The 21,522-nt window shown below is 47.4% G+C and overlaps 1 protein-coding gene across 15 annotated transcripts in view; it reads left to right on the top strand.

The window, feature by feature from the left end:
- Tenm4 (teneurin transmembrane protein 4) overlaps nucleotides 1–21,522 on the top strand; it is a 700,311-nt gene that overhangs the window by 327,614 nt on the left and 351,175 nt on the right. For all 15 annotated transcript variants that reach the window (XM_087558479.1, XM_087558500.1, XM_087558515.1 and 12 more), the window contains 2 exon segments: nucleotides 7,245–7,532; nucleotides 10,914–11,183. In XM_087558479.1, the coding sequence (XP_087414605.1) occupies nucleotides 7,310–7,532; nucleotides 10,914–11,183 (493 nt within the window). In that variant the 5' untranslated portion in view covers nucleotides 7,245–7,309.

A 21,522-nucleotide genomic window follows, 5' to 3' on the forward strand; every position in this document is an offset into this window, starting at 1 on the left:
GTCAAAGTCTAACCAGGAACTTAAGTATCCATGGTTTCTAATTCGTCAAAGCACTTTGCACTGATAGGCTCTCTCTCTGCTGATACTCGAGCCAGACAGAAAGCCGGTACCACAAGGCTTTTCTCTTGGTTATCTGGAGACACCAACACAGTGGGAGACTGGACTACTGCTTTCCTGGAAAGGACCTGTTCTCAGTACACCTTTGTAATGGTTGGGTTGCTGCTGAAGAATAATCTTAAAGAGCTGTGCTCAGGAATGGCTGGCAGCCAAGCCCGTGCCAAGGCCTTTCTTGGTTCCTAGAAGTGGCCAACATCAATGTTCTCACACAGGGACCAGTATTCTACCCAACTACCAACTTCAGTTGAAGCCACAGTTACAGATGCTTCATCTAGCTGGAAGCCAGTAGCCTTTATTCCTTTATTCCTTGGGTATTACAAGACTAGAGTACCCCTAAAACTCCCACCTGTTTGGTTTAGCCCATGGTTTGATTTCTGACAGAATATTAATGCTTAAAAATAAATTTTTAAAAATGGTGGTAGTGATGATGAGGACAATGACAATTATGGTATTAATTATCATAATTTCCGGGCTGGAGAGATGGCTCAGCAGTTAAGAGCACTGACTGCTCTTCTAGAGGACCTGAGTTCAATTCCCAGCAACCACATCATGGCTCACAACCATCTGTAATGGGATCTGATGCCCTCTTCTGGTGTTTCTGAAGACAGCAACACTGTACTCATACATAAAATAAATAAATCTTAAAAAAGTAATAATAATTACCTCATCCCTTATAGTGGCATGGAGTATTGCAGTCGTCAAAGCATTGAAACAAATCAGTATCTTGGCGTAAGAAACCGTCCAAAGGTCATACCACTAGGAGGTGGCCAGAGCTCATCCTGCCTCCTTCAATCAGGGAGAGAAGGCACAGGAAGCCCTTGATGACATGGCTGTCATTTTAAGCTGGCTATTTACCTTCTCTAAACCTCTGCTTCGCCCATAAAATGCAACCAGAGATGCACAGAGATGCTCAGAGTGAGAACACAATGTGCCCTCAAGCCCTTCACCCTATCTCAGCTGACTGCACTTGTGCTGGAACTCTATGCTCTGGGTATGACATTGCCGCCACCTCCGAAATCAGAGAAGCCATGATTACCTGGAAGAGACTCTTAGAAGACTGGTGCCATTTATGCTGAGGACAGCAAGGACTCGGGAGGCAACACAAAATGTGTTACAGCACAGCAGCCCCTGCCCTCTCTCTGAGGATAGACAAGCAGCTTCATAGTTGCTAGGAAACGTGAAAGTTGTTCATGCTCCTGACAGTAACCCCAGTTAAACTCATTGGTCAAACAAGGTAGATTTGAGTAAAATCCCTTCTTGTGTTTGTCATGGGTGCCCTACCTGGCATAAAGAGACATTCGCTCATGTCTCCTTGGGAGAGTTTAATGAGAACATGTCTGCCACAGTTATTAAGGGAGTGGCAATGGTGATGATGGCTGAGAGTTAACCAGCTAGGGAGAGGTCAAGCCTGAGCATGTAACAAGGCCCTTCCAGGAAACAGATTCACCCCATATGACATTAATGAAGAGACAGAAGTACAGCAGGCTCAAGGAACCAGCCAAGAGAAGATGGCCAAGGTCTCAAAAGAGCAGGAAGGGGTCGACCCTGGATCTTCACAGGGAAGGATCCCTTGCTAGAGGTAGACAGCCACCTGGTGGGAATTAGTATAAACATAGGCCTGCAGAAAATAAAAGGACCAAAGCAAACACCCACAGACCTCACAGCAGCCCACACTTCTCCTTTTGCCCCTCCTCCAGGGGAAATGTTACAAACAAATGGTCAGCATCAGGACAAAGAATAGGAGGATTGAGTAATGTCAGGAAGCTGTATGGAGATAGCCTTCTGTTATTGTGATAAATACTATGATCAGAAGCAACTTGGGAAGGAGAGGGTTTATTTTATCTTAAATTTATAATCCATCATGAAAAACAGTCATGGCAGGGAACTCAAGGCAAGAAACTGGAGGCAGGAACTAAATCAGAGACCATGGAGGAATGCTTCTTACTGGCTTGCTCCCCATGGTTTGCCCAGTTTGCTTTTTTACAAAACCTGGGTTTGCTTGCCCAGGCATTGTACCACTCACAGTGTTCTGAGCCCTCTCCAGCCAATTGTCAATAATGAGATGCTTGTGCTTGCCTACCAGCTAATCTGATGGATAGGTTTTTCACAATTAAGATTCCATGTTGACCTTCAAGTGGACAAAAAACTAAATGGCATAGAGACTGAAATAGAGACACGTGTCAGGGAAAAGAGACCGGGGAAACGAACTGTTGTGGGACAAGAAATGGACATGGAAAGAGAGTTTAGAGGGCTAGAAAGACCTAGAATACCTTTCCCTCTTGGGTTTTACGGGCAGTAGAGAACCCGGAGGTTGGTTGGTTCCTTAGCCATCTGCAGTTGCTATAGAGGACCACAAGTTGATTGCTGCTTGTTTCTTAGTTCTGAACTTTGGGAAATGCAGTATCAGGAAGCACCATGTGAGCATCTTCTTGCTTTGGGACCACGTGGTAGAGGGTGTCACCTAGCAGACTAGAATGCAGGACAGAAGCTTGCTTAGGCATCTCTTCCCTCTCCTTATAAAGCCACCAACCTCGTCTGGAGGTCTCCAACCTAATTAGGTCATCAAACCTAATTATTTCCCAAATATCATCAATACAACAACGGTGCGATAGAGGGGGTCCGGGAAGCAAGCGGGAAGAGACGCAAAGCACATTCAAGTCACAGCTCACAGCCGTGGGTGAGGAAGTACCAGGAGTGTTGAAACAACGTGTTTCCTCCTGCTTGTTCTCCACCCATGCACGGATCACAGAGCCACTGGTGGAAGTAAACACCTTCCCCAGCAAAGCTCCCCATCCTTCTGGCAAGAGCCCTGGGTCACTGCTTGCTTCTAGGAAATTCTTCTCCATCTCCTTCCTTTTTTCTCCCATCCCTTTCTCGTTCAGCTAAATGCCAATTTAAGTGTGAACTCTGTCTGACCCCCTATCTGTTCAGAAAAGTAAATATTTACTGAATTGCTATGTTGTGCTGGGGCTCTCCCTGCCTCTGCTCTGCCTGGGGATGTCTGAGTTGTTCTTAGGAACTTGCATGCAGCCTCCGTCTTTGTCTTGAAGCTGTTGTACTCAGTCAGAAGAGAGACAGACGGAGGTATTATGCCCACTGGTGTCGCAGCCTTAGCTGCTGATGGTTCTTTGACGTGTCCCTTTTTCAGTTGTAACTGACAGCTAGTTAAAGCCTTCTCAATTATGCCTTTTAAAACTGGGCTTCTGACATTAATAGTTAATATATATTGAGCTTTAATTGTGTGCCGGGGGCATATATTGATACATTTAATCCCCAGAACAGGCAAAAGAAGCTTTGTAGATAAGGAAAATGAAGCACAGACAGGTTGATTAACTTGTCTAAAGCCGCCCAGCTGATCAGTTCAGGGACACCTACTTTGAACACAGGCTGACTACTGCACATAAAAGGACATGTTTCAGGATTGCCTCTAAGCACCCCCCCAAAAAAAAAACAAAAAACAGAAAACAAAAATTGGGGGTTGGGGATTTAGCTCAGTGGTAGAGTGCTTGCCTAGCAAGTGCAAGGCTCTGGGTTTAGTCCTCAGCTCCAGGAAAAAAAAAAGGATTGCCTCTAATTTAGTTTTTATATTCAACTAGGTTAGTTGTTACATATTAAACTAAAGTGATTCACCAAAAGTGTTAGGGTTAAAAGGAAGGAAATACAGGCCAACCAAACCTCTGTTTACTTATTTACTCAGTGAACAGCTGTGAACATCATGAAAGCCAGGCTTGCCTTAGAAGGGAGAAGTAGACTCCAAACCAGTATCTAGTTATCTGTGTGAACAGGGAAAGGGCAGCATGTCCAACGGGGTGGGGAGAGAGCACCTTGCACAAGGAAATGAAAGTGGTTCTTGAGATGCAACGAGATGGTCCAAATCTACAAGTTTATTTTGGTCAAGAAGATGGGATTGGTCCTAGTGGCTGGGCTGGGATGCAAAGGGGGCATGGGCAGAGCAGTGGCATGACCTGGGCTTTGGAAATACACCCGGCACAGCCCAAAGGGAGCAAAAGCATCCTACAAATGATCCAAACATCCGTGTGCCAAATTCATTTCTCTGGGCATAACTTGGGCTCTAGCAGAGCTGTGTGACCTTGGGCATGAGAGTCACCCTCCTCAACTGAAATTTTCATAGTCCCATAACCCACACGGCAGGATTAGCAAGGAGATCTGGCCCACTATCACTTACAATAGCAGTTAAAGCGAGCACCCAATTAGCATTGGCTTCTACTACAAATATATTTGCTACTGTTGGTGCTAACTTGGTATGACGATGAGGTGTGTTAGCCATGCGTGTTCATGATGGCTAGCCTTTCTTGTGTGCTTATTCATATCAGCTGCATGTCTAGCACTCTGGAGCTGGGAAAGCCACAAGGGACAGTGCAGTAGTTGCTGTAAATCTTTGCCCAAATTAAACCAGAACAGTGCTGTAGGTCAAAAACCATTTTGGGGTCATAATATCAATCTAAAGAGTTATAATCAGCCTCTGTTTAAAAATTTAAAAGATTGAAAGGCTAGCGATATGGCTAAGCAGTTAGAAGTGCTTGTTCCTCTTTCAATAGGACCATGTCTAGTGGTTCACAGCCACCCATAACTCCAGCCCTGAGGAAATCAGACCTCCACAAGCACACGCACACACACAGACACACACACACAGACACACACACACAGACACACACACACACAGACACACACACACAGACACACACACACAGACACACACACACAGACACACACACACACAGACACACACACACAGACACACACACACACAGACACACACACACAGACACACACACACACAGAGAGACACACACACACGCACACACACAGACACAAACACACACACAGACACACACACACACAGACACACACACAGACACACACACACAGAATAAAAAATTGATTTTTAAAAATATTAGATTGACATGGGAACTATGAGCAAGCATTAGTTACCATGCAGTAACTTCTGTAGATTTTCTGCTTCCAGTCACATACTCTATAAATATTCTCGCTTACCAATGTGTATATGGGCTGCATTGCAAGATGGTTTTTAAACTAAAGATTATAATGATAGAAGGTATGAATGATCTCTAGTCTTCCTTATGGCCTTGCTTCTTGGACCCCCAGTATATGGTCTTGGCCACCAGTATTGGGAGGGTGAATATCAGGACAGCCAAATTCTAGGCTTGGCGAGATCACAGAATAGACTTCTAGAATCATCATGTGGGGATCCAATGCCATCTCATGGATTCTGTAGGCACCAGCCAGGCACATGGTGTATAAAATGTTCATCCACATAAAATAAAAGTAAATATCTTGTAAAAGACAGCAGAATTCAGAACCTAGTTTTGGGCTTTAGTCATGTAACTTGATTCTTGTGTGACCTAGGTCAATCCACTGCCAAATTATCAAGCATATTTTGAGAACCAAGACCCCAAGAAATCCACTCCATTTAGCTGCATCTAGGTACAATTTTGGTCTCTCTCATATTGCCAGCTTTGCTACTACTGACTCATGACATGTGCCAAGGTTGGAAACTGAATGCTTCAAAGTTCATGAAAATAGTCTCATTTTATACTCCATGGCTTTTATACACCAATGAGATCACAAATATCTGTGCTTTGAACAGTGCCGGGAAATGCTGGGGAAAGTCTATAGTGAGCAATCAGAATTCATAATACATCCAAAGTGGATGCATACTAATACATCGAGTGCTAACTCCAGATCATCTCCTTGAAAAGTGACTGTGGTATCCTGCTTAGGACATAGAGTTGACCTGTTGGCCTACGGGGCTCTGGAGCTAAGAGCTACTCTGGAGAGTGCCTTTGAGCTCGTAGGAGGGAAGAGCTGAAGGGCTGATGCCAAAGCCAATGACCACAGGCAATCTGCTAATCCTCAGACCAAAACCGGACTACCACTGGGTTTTGTTTGGCCTGCAACAGAACTTAAAATCAAAACGTGAAACATACATCTTAAAATTCATATTGTGTTTCAAAATTTAAATTCCCAGTCCAGCTTGTTTTAAAATTTCAGAGAGCATCCCTAAGCCCCACCCTCCAACTGCATCATGGACAGGCACTGAGCAGCAACCTTGCTGGCAAAGTCTGGCCAGGCAGAGAGTTCAGGTGCGTTCCATTTACCAGAGAGCTCCTATTTGGCTACTCTTGAGCAAAACAGCAAAGAGGAGAATGTTTTGTATGCCAGTGTTGATCTGACAAATTGGACAAGGGGAAGCCAGAACTGAAGAGGTTAGAGGCTTCAAGAAAAACAAACCATCTCATTTGTTGATCATTTGAATGATAGACAGCTTTCCTCATAGACTGAACTCCCGACCCTTTCAAGAATGGGGAGAGGTTGTGCTTGTGTCCCAGAGCTAAAAAAAGACTCTGGAAGGAGAATGCAGATACCATTAAGGGAAACACTTTCAGGTGACATGTCAGTATAGAGCAATAAAGCCACTGCATTTCTGACTAGGTAAGATTGAGTTCAATGCAGTGTTAATATGTAGGAAGAATGGCAAGACACCGAGAAGACAGATAACAACAAGTGCTGGTGAGGATATAGACATGAGGAAACCCTGACACACTGCTGGTGGGAATGTAAAGCTAGCCATTATTTAAATCCTTATTTAAATCCTTATGGAGATTGTTACCGAATACAGTAATAATAACCGCACACCTACTGTGATCTAGTGAGATAACTGAAGAAATGTTTACTTTCTGTCCTGCCTATAGTCAATCATTTCTCAGATTCCCAAAGAGCCCCTAAGTTCAGGGTTAGGCCCTCTTTCAGCAGATATGATGGGAATAGCATGGACGCAGTTCCTACCTCCAGCCATTACTAGGTGCCCTGTGGTCTCTGGGCACCATTAATCCCCAGCCCTAAGGGAGAACATGACACATCCTCAAATAGGCCAAGTAACAGAAAGAGGATTGTTCATGAGAGGCACCAAGTGCCAATACCCTATGCTGCTGACTGTCAGTTAATGAGGGAGCCTGCCCACACCCTGGAAGCCTAGTTCACAAGTCACTTTGATCCAAGAATATGTTGAGTGCAGGATAGATCCTGGCATTGTCTCTTCGGCCCAAATCAGGGGCTCAGTCTTTCTTTGGTTTTCCCCACTGCAGACCACTCAGCCCTGAGTGCGGCAAGGGCCCAATTTGTGGATGTGGAAGAGCGTGAGCCAGAGGCCATGGACGTGAAGGAGAGGAAGCCCTATCGCTCGCTGACCAGGCGTCGCGATGCTGAGCGCCGCTACACCAGCTCATCAGCTGACAGCGAGGAGGGCAAGGGCCCACAGAAGTCCTACAGCTCCAGCGAGACCCTGAAGGCATATGACCAAGATGCTCGCCTAGCCTATGGCAGCCGCGTCAAGGACATGGTACCACAGGAGTCGGAGGAGTTCTGCCGCACAGGTGAGTGCACGCCAAAATGGGGGCTGAACACAAATGTGTACAGGTGTGAGCCTGCGTGAAAATGCAGGTGAGCTGGCCAGGGAGGAGGTGCCTCTAGAAAAAAATCCAAGTTCCTACTGCTTTGGCTCTTGGATCTAGTAAGAGCCTGACTGGTAGTTCATTGCAGGAACAGACATGTCTGACCTTAGAGAAGTGGCTGGAGACTGGGCTTCCTGCTGAACTTTGCTCTCCTGTGTTAAATGCTCATGTGCAGTCTCCCTATCACAGTGACTGGTGAGGGAGGCCTCGGTGGGATGACACCTTTAAGTTGTACACATGATAATAGAAGTAAGTGCTAAGCAAATGCTAGTCTTAGTTTGGGGATTTATTCATTCCACACGCATATCTTAGCACCTTCTCTGTGTCAAGCTGCGTGACCTTGAGAGGAAGCCGCAGCAAAGGTTAGACTATAACATTTAGCGATTCAGGAGCTATCCTGATGTCAGAGCCTCCTTCCTCACTTCTTCCTTACTGTCCTCAGCAAAGTCTAGGAATCCCTTCCCAGAATACCTTTCAGCCAAACCCTCTTCTCCTTTCCCTCTGCCATCACCCTGTCCTGGACACTGTTATATGTTCAATGGCCAACCAACCCAGAGCCGTCCATTCATGGCACCCTCTTTCATAAACCACAGGGAAACGTGAGTATGAATCCATGCACTTTCTCCAAGATCCTCAACCTGACTCTAGGAGACCTTCCTAGTTCCCCCTTGTCTTCCTAGAAGACCTGCCTCTCCACAGCCATCCTAGACGATCCATGGCCTAGCCCATCTAAACTGTCGCTGCATCCCACTGGGATGATCACCTCCTGCTCTGGTACCTCCAAGGTGCCTGCTATTCTACTTCAAGGCCTCTGTGAGGCCTGGTAGGTGACCATAGTCCCTCGAAACGGGAGCAGTGCACTGGAATTCTGCCATGTGCTTCTCCTCTCCACCGGCAGCATCTACCACATCTGAGGCAATTTGGATATGTTTTAGAAATGCTGTTAGATCCTCACAACAATCCTAGATTGAATCATGTTCCCAAGAGCAAACAAGTCAGAGGAGCATGCAGGCACACAGAAGCACACACGTGTACACACACACACACACACACACACACACACTTGCTCACATACACTCACACACATACATACATGCACACATTTACCACATTCACACATACATACACTCACACATGTGCCCACACACTCATTCTCATACACACATACTCGCACATACTTGGGCTCTCACATGAATACACACACACACACACACACACACACACACACACACACACAGAGAGAGAGAGAGAGAGAGAGAGAGAGAGAGAGAGAAACAGAGACAGAGACAGAGACAGAGAGAGAGAGAGAGAGAGAGAGAGAGAGAGAGAGAGAGAGAGAGAGAACCACCTAGCCTCATTTCCACTCCCTCCCACAGGTCTTGATCCACATGAAAGCTGTCCCACCAGGAAGGCTGCCTCTCAGGCTGGAAGAAAAGCTTCCCCAGCTTGTGGTTAAGAGCTCAAGCTCTGGCATCAGACAGATCTAGATTTGAATTCTGGCTCTGCAGCTGTTGCAGCCCGAGGCATCCTCACCTGGGCAGCGGGATAATGCTACCTAATGGCAGGCTGCCCTAGAGGATTAGTGAGGACTGTAAACAATACCTTGCCACCAGAGCCTGGCATGTCCCTGATACTTTATAGGGATGCAGCTACCCCCTGCTCTTGTCACCGCTAAGCCCCAGTGAAGGGAAGAGACAAGACCCCTCCCAAGCTTTCCTCTAACCCTGACCAGCTCATGCTTGACAGAGAGCTAAGTGAGCCTGAGCTCAGATGCAAGCCTAGCACACCAGGCATAGCAAAGGGGCCCCTCTGGTCCTTGTGCAGAACAAATGATCATCCCCAAGCCTGTGCAGCCCAGTTTGTAAACAGCCATCGGGAATCTTACAGTTAGATGCTGAAGGAGGTGGGATGGCAACCTGTGTTTTAGGCTCCCCAGGAAAGAGGTCAAAGGTCATACAATGATGAAAAAAAAAAATCTCACCTCACCAGTTGCCTCCCCAGGATCCCTGCACTCTAGGAGCTGGGGCTTACCTTGCCTTCCTTCTGTCTCTGGATACCTCAGCTCACTTAGTATCCATGCCAATTCTATCTGCTTAAAAGGGAATGGGGGGAGGGGGTGGGGAGCCATATGGAAATCAGTGTGGCCCGGGCCGTTTAGGGAAAATAAATTTGAGTTTTCCCTTAGCATAGCAGTCATTCTTTATAACACAAGTAGCCTCTCTTGAGAGGATTAGCCCAGTAAAGCGCAGATATAGGCTGGGTGGGAGCAGAACAGGGCTAGAGCGTGCACGTGCACAGGAGCCAGAGCTGGGAATGTGCAGAGACCAGCACAGAGACAGGGGAACTGGGCTCCAGGCACACTTCGGTTGTTGGTGTTTGTTTGTTTTTAAGAAGAAAAAAAAAGCAGGAGAGCAAAGTAGAGTATGGCACAAGAGGGTGAGATTCGACGTACGGAACATCTGGTCTGGCCCACATCCCAGCCAATCAGAACATTTGCCTGGCCACTGAGCAGAGCCCAGAGGTCCCTGAGGCACAGGACCTGCTGCTGATGGGAAACTTTGTTTGGCAGCTGGATCTAGGGAGATCATGGAGAGGGGGCGGAATGGAAGTGGCTACAGTAGCCAGGGCAGAGGAGCAGAGGCACGAGGGGCTGCTGATACTGAGCACATTCTTCACCCACCAGTAAGGAAAGGTTTCACGACTTTCGCCTCAGATCATGGCTGTGCTAGCTTCTGAACTCTCTCCCATTCCAGGTTCCACTCGCCAGGCCAGAGAGGCACTCCTGGTCCCAGGAACCTAAGCAGGGCTCACCCAAGAGGTCATGTCCTGTTCGGGACTTGTTGACAAGTCCCCAATGCAATTTAACAGATATGTTAAACTGAGTGCCTTGAAAATACTGTATTTGGCTGAAGACACAGAAATTTAGAGATTAGACAAGATTAGAGTATCAGCCTGTGTAGAGGCCACCTTCAGCAGAAGCGGCAGGAAACTCTACCATCTAATAGCACCAGGGCCAGGCATCTCCCAGGGGGACCTGGGTGCAGGAGACAGTGAACTATGAACAAGTAGAGGTGGATAACGAAGAGCTTTCCCAGAGGAAGGCAGTTCGAATCAGCTTTTACATGCAGGCAGCACTTGGCTAGAGAAGGAGGGGTAAAAAGAGCCCTACAGGCAGAGGAAGTGGCTGGAACCAATACCATGAGTCAAAATACAGTGAGTGCAGCTGTGAATCCAGGGGAAAGGGGCTTCTGGTTTCGAAAATTTTCCCAGCACCTTCCCCATGATTATCTTGTTTCCTCTCAGGCACTAATTTCACTCTTCGAGAACTGGGACTGGGAGAGATGACTCCCCCTCATGGAACCCTCTACAGAACAGATATCGGCCTCCCACACTGTGGCTATTCCATGGGGGCCAGCTCTGATGCAGACCTGGAAGCAGACACTGTGCTGTCCCCTGAACACCCAGTGCGCCTGTGGGGCCGGAGCACTCGGTCAGGGCGAAGTTCCTGCCTGTCTAGCCGGGCTAACTCCAACCTCACACTCACGGACACAGAGCATGAGAACACCGAAACCGGTGAGTGGCTCACCTGGCCCGTGGTTACCCCGGTTACCAGGGCACGGTTTTAATTATAATATTGATTTCCTCCTCCATCACTGGAGCTCTGGTGAAGCTGACGAAAAATTGCTTTGCCCTCAGTGGGCAAAAGTCAGAGCCTTTGGCAGGGTCACATGAAATACCCACCCCTCAGTGACATGTCAGAGATGGGTCGCTGCACTTTTGGTCCAGACTAGGGCAGGGCTAAAGGGCTGGGTTATTACTTACAAGGTAAGGGAGCAGACAGTATGGATGTTGGTAGCCATTCCCCTGGGAGAGCTGGTTCCCTGTGGAGTCCAGAGGGACCGGCTCTGCTCTAAGACTCTAGCATGAATGCTCGGCAGTCCTAGACAATCTCCTGTCCTGTCCCATTGCCTTCTGTTGCTCAGAAGGATTATGGGCCAAGACTGTCAAATGGGAACAACTTGACATTTGGAATGTAGGGGACATAGAGCTCAAAGGTTCCAAAGTTCCTGTTAGGAGGAAAAGGTTTACATGACCGTATGTCCAGGAACCCAAAGTCTTGGAGTCAGGAAATGTGCAGCATAAAAATGTATCACAAAAGCACAATGGGGTTTGCCCCTCCACGTCAGCCCTGTGGAGGGGTCCACTGTAGACCAATGCTGGGACCTTAGAGAGACTGGCAAAGCTTAAAACAGCCCCACCTGGGGAGACCTGTTTCTGAGATGTTCAGCCGGGAATGTGTGTTCATTACGATAACTGGCAGTGCAACACGGCAGGTTGCTTTTTAAAAAGTCAGAATGAGAAAAGCCAGCCAGGTGCCAGTGCCCCCTACTGGCTGCGAGCTCTAAATGCACTAATGCTCTAAACCTGGACTCCCAGCCAGCATCTGGGTCGGGGATGAGGGTTTAGCCCCTTTAACAAGACAGCTCCAGCTGAGCTGCAGAAGATCAAAGCCCAGATTAGAGACCAGGCAGCTGACCAGGGCAGTCAGAACCTGGTAGAGGATTTCAGCTCCTTAAAGAGCCAGCTGCAGCAGGATTCCAGGTGTCTCTTCTGCCCTCTGGGTCCTGAATTCTTTGTAAGAGTTAAGGAGAGGCGGGGCCTAAGAACTAACATGACAGTGTCACCCTACCCCCCAACTCCAGGGAGGGCCCTGTGACCTCAGCCCCTGTGGATCTTCCCTTCCACAGTGGGTAACTTGTACACCTTCATCTGCCACCGAGGCCCAGTCTGAGCTGACCGCCCTGACTCTCCCTAGCTCTCACTACACAGAACCACAGCACTAGTTTAAACGGCAGGGTCACTCAGAGAAAATGATCTCTAGTTGGAAGAACAGAAAATATCTACTCCATCACTGGTCTGGGGTATGGCATTGCCTGTGTTATTTTCCAGCCCTCACTCTCCCCACTTACAATTTAAATGAGGTCCATACTCCTCATTTTCTGAGCTCTTAAATTAGAAGAGGGAAAGTATTTTTGCGACGACATCACAGTGAGGGAACATTAAACAAGCTTAAACCAGTTTCTCTTGTGCAGGACTTCTCAGAACCTTTAAATTAACATGCCTCCTGATGGATTAATTACCAGCATTTGTAGGTAGCACCCTTGATAAGTCTTTAACCACAGACCCCTTTATTCTCAGCTCATCTGGGAGGGGGCAGTGTTCTGATAGCTGCCTTCTGTAAGAGCTGAGCTGAAGACCTTGTAGACCTGGGGTTCAGGCTATCTAATGCTGGTGTGCTGAAGGGGAAAGTGAGAGGGCTAGAGAGAGTTAACCACGGTTCCTGATTCTCAGTGCCCAAGCATGGCTGAGCGCTTCAGCCACGGGAGCTCATTTACTGCCTCTTCAACTCTTTGAAGTCGATTTTATTACAGCCATTGCAGGAATCGGAACTGTAGCCACAAAAGCCAAGAAATCTGCCTGGCTCACATGCTCGATGGAATTAGAACTCTGGCCCTTTTACCAATCTAAAATCTTAACTCTGTTAGCTCTAGTTATTCTGTTGAATTTTCTGTGTAGCAAATATGAGGATTGCCTGTTCTTTGGAGGGCTTCTTGCTATGGTGATAAAGGATCACTTTCTATAAAGTCACGACAGAGCAAGACACACGTTATTGTATATCCCTGAGAGCTGAATTACAGCTGAATTAAGCCTCTGTTGGGGTGATAATGACATATGTGATGAGTCTGCAGATAGTGGGGCCAGGAGGTTGGTTGCTGGTTCCCCTCATGCCCCACCCCCACTTTCCGTCTCCACTCAGACCTTAAAGCTCCACTTAGAGCTCTGAGGCAGCTATACTCAGAGGAAATGGTCAGGCAGAGGAGTGGAAGGGGATCCAACAAAGGACCTCTGATTTCTGCATCTCTTTCAGGCCTGGACTCCCAAAGCAGACACCCTGCAGGTTTCCAAACTCTCTGGAGCCTTGACTCCATCGGGAAGTTTCATTAATGGCTGTTTTATACTCCAGCTCGAATAAAGATGGTGACCATCAGACTGGTTTGCTATTATTCATTGATGAGGTTCATAGAATTGTTGCTTAGGTGAGGAAACTGAGGGTCAGAGGATTAAAGGGCACAGTACTGTGTGCCTGGCTGAAACGAGGCCAGGTCCTATCCATAGAGTCTGTTCTCTCCAGGATCCTCTTCTCTCTTCCCTTCCCATCTGACCCTCCACCATCCCATCCTCTGCCACTCAACCATCCACCCCTGTAGACCTGGCTCTCTCCATTTTCTCTGAAGAGAGCTTGGATCCCATCAGAGGAGGAGGGATTGGATATACTGGATGTGTTAGCTACTCATCCCATCACAGTGAGGTCACTGCTTAGGAATAGGGGAAATCAGCACTTGCCTAGGGCCCCAGTGCACACATGTGCTAGCCTCTAGTCCCCATAGTACTGCAATGGCATTCCCATTCTCCAGATGGGAAAACAAACCCTCCACAAACAAAAGTCAACTAACTCGATGGCAACTCTCTGCATGTTGGCAAAGCTTTGATTGGAACTTGGACTTCTCCTGTCCTTTGTCTGCATCCGTCTGAGTCCCAGGGAGTTTGGGGATCTCTCCTTTAAGAACAGCGGCAATGTGAATCCGAGTTCTCAAGGGGGACCTCCTGATAAATGTAAAGGGTTGACCCATAAACCCCTGTGACCTCCGGCCACAGAAACGTGCACACCCTTTCACATCCAGCCTTGCACCAGCCAGTAGTAACGGTCAGCAGTATTGACTGCAGTGGGAGCTTCTGCGGAGGTCACGGGGCTGCTGCGTGCAACTGCCATCAGTAATAATGTTTATGGGGTCCATTAAAGCCAGTTTCTGTCCCTGAAAGTTAATGTCAGCCACTTTTATGTCATTGTTTAATTGAAATAAATACAAAAATCGACTAGCAATATAAACATATCTTCCTCAAGACCATCAGGCAGAGATAACCTTCAGGCGCCTTGGAGGGAGTCACCAAGCTGGGGGCAGCAAGGAGGATCCAGCATGACAGACACCCAGTAGGCATCCAATAAATGTTTTTCAGAAGATAGAGGATGTGATCAGGGCTCCATTCCCAACCCTGGGGCAGGATGGCAAAAATCTCTCCTGTGGATTCATGTGTCATTTGTTTTGTGATTGCTGAGTGTCCCTGGCATGGCAGGCATTATTCTAGAACGTAGGAAGCAGAGCAGCAGTGGGAGAAGTGGGAAGTTAGCCACCTGTGGTGCTGTACAATGGCAGTGCCATATTCCAGATTTGGAAAAAAAAAATCACTGACTTCAGAGTCCCACCCCCATCCCCGGGAAACCTGGACCAAGTCCCAGCTGTTAAGCCTTGAACAACTTGGTCCTCATCTCTGAGCCACAGAACCTGTGCTTCAAAAGCAACACGTTAGTAGTTTTTAGAGATGGGGGGAGGAACATAAGTTATATGATGGTTTGTGTATGCTTGACCCAGGGAGTGGCACTATTAGGAGGTGTGTCCTTGTTGAAGTAGCTCAACAGTGAAGCATCAGTGTGGGCATGGGCTTAAGACCTTCATCCTAGCTGCCTGGAAGCCAGTCTTCTCCTAGTGGCCTTCAGATAAAGTTTTAGAACTCTCAGCTCCTCCAGCACCACGCCTTGGTCATGGTGTCTGCTCACAGCAGTAAAACCCTAAGATGAGGGGTAGGTGATTGTTACTGGCTACAGAGCTCCAGTTGGGAGAACGAGAAGGCTCTGGAGATAAACAGGAGTGATGGTCATACAGTATGGTAAACATACTAATACTGCCGAGCTACGCTCTTAATAGGGCTCAGTGAGAGTAACTTTAATCTTCATAGTTAAGAACTATAAAACCTGAGGTCTGGGGTGGTGGCTCAGTCAGTCAGCTCAGCTTGCCACATAAGCATAAGAACTTGACTTCCATCCTTAGAACCAACATTTGAAAGGAATGAAAGGCCAGGAACAATGGCAAGCTTGTGATTCCAATGCTGGGGTCATAGATCCCCGAGTCTCACTGGATAGCCAGTATAGCTATCCCAAGCCATTAGCCATTAGCAAGCCCAAGACCAATGATAGACACTATCTCAAAAAAGAAGAAAATTAGGGGAGACAGTGCCTAAGGAACCATGCCCACAGTTGACCTCTGGCCTTCACATGTATGTGCACCCCCATAGACTCATGTGAACCCATACAGATATGTATGTACATGCACATAGAAAGTAAAAATAATTTAAAATTGAAAATATAATGCCAATTTTGAGGTATTGCTAGCCTGTCCACCACTGGGGATCCTGAATTCAGGCATCTGATCATGCCATTTACTCAAAGATCTCCGGAAGGACCTACTCACTTTCCCTGAGTATGCAGAGGTCAATCCTCTCCCTCACTCGGGTTCTGAACCTGGGTCTGGAAGCCTGGTACAATCGGATTGAGCAGGAAAGAGAGGTTTTCCCAGAGAAGCCCACTGCAGAGCCATATCTGTAGGCATGAAGATGCCTAGGAGCCCTCTCTGCTTTTATCTAAGGCGCCAACTTAGAAAATTACTTAGAAAATAAAATGAAAGAAATTCAGGTCTTTCCCCTGCACCCCCAAGATTATACAGTCTGGCATCAAAGAGGAAATTGTGAGTTAAGCTAATGAGGCATCAAGTCCACAGAACAGGCGGGTATCTCCAGGCATGTGAAGAGAGTGCTCCTTACCAAGTCTGCTTGGCTCACCCTCCACTCTCCCTGGCCCCCAGACCCTTGAGATTCATTCTTACCAAGGTCTAGGGGAAAATCTATCAGTCAGTTTGAAATGTTCAAAGTGCTGCAATTCCAACTACTGCCCTGAGAGACAGTATCTTCCAGAACAGAGTTGAGCCACATAGCTGGGCTAGAAGCTGAACAGTGCCCTCCTGCTTGGGGAGCCGTCCACACTCTTTCCTGAACATAGCCACATTTTCAGAGTTTGTCTCCTATTGGGCAGGTGACCATGTAACTCATAGCGCACCGTGAGCCCCCAGGTTCTCAAAGAGACTGAAAAAAACCTGGGTTCAGTCAGAGAATTCAGTAATACTGAATAGAAGAGACTTTTTTTCTCATTTTCCATGCAAGCACACTGATCTGGCCTTCAGAGGCCTGTGGAAGGGACAGCCACAGCCAAGACTTAAACCCAGACATGGACCATTCTGTGGCTTGACAACGTCACTCCATGGCGTGCACTGTGTTGTAGAAATGTGCTCAATTGTGAGATCTGGGAAGTAATTCTGGCTATATCTAGGACATAAATTTCCTTGCCCATGCTACAAACTTCCAGAAAAGCAAATGAACTTTACAGCCTCTCCCATACAATCAGGACATAAAAATCAAACCAGGCCACTCTCAAACTATGCCAAGCTAGAGAAAAAATGTAAGAGGAAAGTGCAGTTAGAAAGCATCTGAGAAGGTTCCATGGAGGAGGAGCCAGAGATAGGGCCTCGAGGATCAGGAGGAATTTAACAGGTAAAGGAATTGAAAGAAGGGCATTCCGTGTGGACAGCCAGCAAGGGTATCCCCAGAGGGTGTGCCGAATAGACAAGCATGTCGCACAGGGAATCTGGGGATGGAGTGTGGGAAGATGTAAGACCGAGTTCAGCGCTGTTCTGTATGGTCTGGGGAATGCGGTAACCGTTCTTTCCGTTTCAAATGAGCCGGTTTTGTAGCAGACAAAAGTAAAGGAACAAACAGCAAGTAGCATATAAGTAACAAAACGTCGTCAAAGCAGATGCTTTTAACATCCAGCAGGGACAACGGAATAACCTGATTGAGAGAGAGAGCAAACACAGGTAACATCATCAAACCGGGCTTACAACATTCAGCAGAAACCGACTAGGGAAGAACCAGTCTTGCTGGAGTTTCCACCGGAGAATCCCTCCAGCCGTGTGCTTCTCCCTTCTTATTACAACCACACGTGTTTGTATACTGTAGGATAAACAATAGCAAAGTCCGCTTGGAATTGTTTGCCTTCTATCTGTTCTCAAGGACACGGTGTTTTTAGTATCCTTAGGTGTTTGCTGAAAATCCCTGTCCTTGTTACCAAGCCAGTGGGTACCCTGACCCATGTCAGATTTGGAAGACACTTGGTATAAACACGCTTGAGTCTGAGACAAGGGAAGACCTTCTTGATATCACAGTCCACTCTTGGCAAGCCCAAACATCTTGTGAGAATTCACTGAGATAATGTATACTTCTGGTTCCATGCTATTCCTTGAGCACTTGCTATGGTCTAGGAATGGTTTTAAGTACTGAGCTTCTGTCAATCATCAAAATTACTCACTCTTAAGGAGATTACATTTTAATGGGGAGAACTGAGGGTCACAGGTTGGAAAACTAAACCGCCAAGACAGTAAGCGCTGTGTGAACAAGTCCCAGGGTGTGAGGGAGAAGAGTTTTAATTTTAACTATGGTGGCCAGAGAAGGCTCCGTAGACACAGTGAACTGGGGGTTTTGTCATTGATAATAGGAGCTGTGAGAATGTGGAATGAAAACCAGCAGAGGGAAGGACAGCTGCAGGGACCTTAGTGTGGAATGCAAACAGCTTGTTTGAACAGCAACAAAGGGGCAGGTGGGTAGAAGCGGGGAGCACACCGGAGACGGCCTGGGGTGGACGGCACTAGAACTACTGAGAATTCTGACTGAGGATGGGCAGGGACTAGCTAGTGCATGAGTGGGATCATCCTGGATGCCTCCTTGAGAGTAGACTGCAGCAGCAGGCACAGGGTAAAGTGTGGTGCTAGGGCAGAAATCCACACAAGAAAGGATGAGGACTCTGACCAGGCAGGCACACCTAAGTATTGAGGGTTGTTCCCTGTCCTGCTTCCCAGGGATCTTGCAGCACCAAAGACCCCTTACTCTTAGTTCTACGACCAGCAAGGAATCCTAGGTACTCTAGGGCAAGAGAACATCTATTCGGTCCTCTAACCACACACCTACTGTGGATTCTTTAGCCACTGGCCTATTCCATGCTTCCTCTCTCTCCTAGTTTGTGGCTTTGATCCTGAACCACCATCCCCAGCCGCCCAACATCCCAGCTCTCCCCTTCTGCTGCTCATCTTGTTTTCTGATCCTGCTGCTTTTCACCCACCCTGGCCTTGCATTCACCTCGCTTCCCCTGGGGACATGTGGTACCAGCTTGTTTGCTAAAAAATCCTTCCTTTAGCTATAATTCCAACCCTTCCTCTTCTGCTCAGCGGCCTCCAACTGCTGTAGCCATGCATGGCAAGGGACCTCTCCTCTATAGCACTCCGCTGTGATCTGGAAGCTGTGGTTTGAAGGCCACTAGCAATTTCTTGGGAGTTCCTTGTAAGAGGACTTTAGGAAGTCCTGATCCGGAACAGGTGTTCCCCACCTCCCTCCCACTTGTAAGCTTGGTTAGAGCTAATCAGGGCTGTGCCCTGTTTCGGAACTTGGAAAGGAGAAAGGGATGGGGCGAGCCCGACCTTGCTAAATGAAAATGGATTGCTTTCTTAAAACTTGGTTCAGACCCAGTGAGCGTGCAGAGAGGCGCAGCAAACAAGAATTTCTGCCTTTAATTTGTGCCAACATGACTTTCGATTCCAGTGGAAGCAACACAGTGACCGAATTCCTTCCCAAGATATTCGGGAGGCATTTTCCTCCTTGGGAAAGCTCTGCTTTGTCCAGGGCAAGTTGGTTCCTGAGCCCGTGGTGGGAAGAGAGCCTCCTGCTCAGGAGAGCGTAGCTCCCGTGCGGCCTCAGCATCCGGGACAGTATGGTTTCAGAACTAGGCTGTCACCAGCCGCCATGTGATGCCACACTAGTTATCTCTCTTCTCTGAGCACCAGCTAGTCAACTGGGGTACTAAGGGATCTCAGTCAGCAGAGGGACCCAGAAGGAGGATCTCAGCCACATAGCAACTGAGGAATTTTATACAAATTGCTAAAGTTCGATGGGGCTCAGTTTCCCAATCTGCAGCTTTGGGATGAGTACCTATTACCTAAAGATATAGCAAGAGTAGAAATGGAGTCTATCCATGAAGAAAATAGGGCACTGTTCTCCAATCAGGACATGATAACCAATTGTGAAATAAACTCTGTGACTTAGGGCCATTGTTAAAATACTAACTGAACTAGGGAGATGCAGGAAAGAAGACACAGCACAGAGCCACACTGTACACAAAGCATATGTACTAAGTCACTGTGTAAAATCTATCTATGGTTATAGATTTCAGGTTTTTTCCCACAAGTTTAAGGGGCCAGGGAGATGGCTCAGCAGGTAAAAGTGGTTGTCACGTTAGCCCATCCACCCAAGGTTGATCTCTTAAACCTACAGTGGAAGGAGAGAACCAGCTCCTACAAGTTATTGTCTGACCTCCACATGTATGTGGTGGTACATATACTGTGTGGATTCATACTTGCCCTGACATCACACACACACACACACACACACACACACACACACACACACACTAAGAAATGATTTTTAAAAGACTTAAAGAGGGGCTGGGGATTTAGCTCAGTGGTAGAGCGCTTACCTAGGAAGCGCAAGGCCCTGGGTTCGGTCCCCAGCCCCGAAAAAAAGAAAAGAAAAAAAAAAAGACTTAAAGAAAGTGCCCAGCACATAACTGGATTCTCCAAATGTTAATTCCCTTACTTTTAAAAGACCTCTTAGCTGAAAAATTCCATGATTCACTTCATGTTGGGTGAACCATTAGCCTTCTATTTCTAGGCCCCCTGCCTGAGAAGGAGTGCACATCTGGGCAGAGTTTTGGGCTCTGTGATCTATTGGGCTAACTCAAACATTTCTGGACTTGTATGATAACACAGATCCCTGGCCTGTGGAACCGGTCCTCCCTTCTCTCTCTGCCTCCCAAGTGAAAGCGGGAAGAGATGATTAACATGCCTAAGGGTAGCCACCAGCTGCGAGAGTGGCAAGAAAGGCATCCTCAAACAGGAAGTGCTGCCCTGGGGGCTGGATGAGTCATAAGCCACCTGGACCATTCTGCTCAGTACAACAGTGACGCAGAGGACCTTGGGGCACATATTTAAGAAGACCACATGTAGCTAGCTAGCATAGCAAGTGGGTTTAGCATCTCCCAAACCCTAGAGCCTTACCACAATTAAATTTCACACTAATTGCCCAGGTAAGCTGGACCACCAAGTAGAAACCGCTCTCATTCTTTGACCTCCTTGTGTGGGGGAAACACGGGGCAGACAAAAAGTAAAGGGGGCCCAAGGGGCTTATATGGGCTTGATACATGATGGTTGATGTGGGCAGGATGACACTGGTCTGCCTTGGGAATCTCTGGAGCCAGGTTCAGGGGAAAGCCAGGACAAACCTCCTTAAATGATTTAGAGAGGAGGGGGCCCTCCCCCAAACTCTTCCCTCAGTGACAAGGCCAGCTGTCTCTGATAGGGAAGCAGCCATGCAGAGAAGAGGAACACCCCCAGCAGTGAGGAGGCTGTGTCTGACTGCTGGCTGGGTGTACTGTTTATCAAATAGCTAGCATTTGTTATGGCTGAAGCTTACGGAAGTTAAGAGATGGGCCAAAGGGAAGCTAGGCTCCCTGATGGGGTGGATAAGGCTGAATCACTGGATTGCATGCAGCCTTTCTCGTGGAAGTGATCGGAAACCAAAGTTTTACCAGGGAGAAAGTAAAGACCTCACATGCTTCACATTAGGCTACAGTTAGTGAGACTTTACTCTCAAGATGACAGCTGCCTTTGGGTATAAACTACAAAGCAACCCAGCAGAGAAACTCTACTGATGTAGCTGGAACCTGTATTCAGAATGCACTTGCCTCAAACAGTTAATCATGAGCTTGGAACATTGAGGATCTCGGGACCCAGCTGCTAAACTTGGATTAGAGGGTTTCCTACCAATCATCAGAGCTAGTTTATGGAGTTTACTTATATATATT

The sequence above is a fragment of the Rattus norvegicus genome, chromosome 1 (assembly GCF_021556685.1).
Source record: "Rattus norvegicus strain SHRSP/BbbUtx chromosome 1, alternate assembly SHRSP_T2T, whole genome shotgun sequence".
Taxonomy (NCBI): domain Eukaryota; kingdom Metazoa; phylum Chordata; class Mammalia; order Rodentia; family Muridae; genus Rattus; species Rattus norvegicus.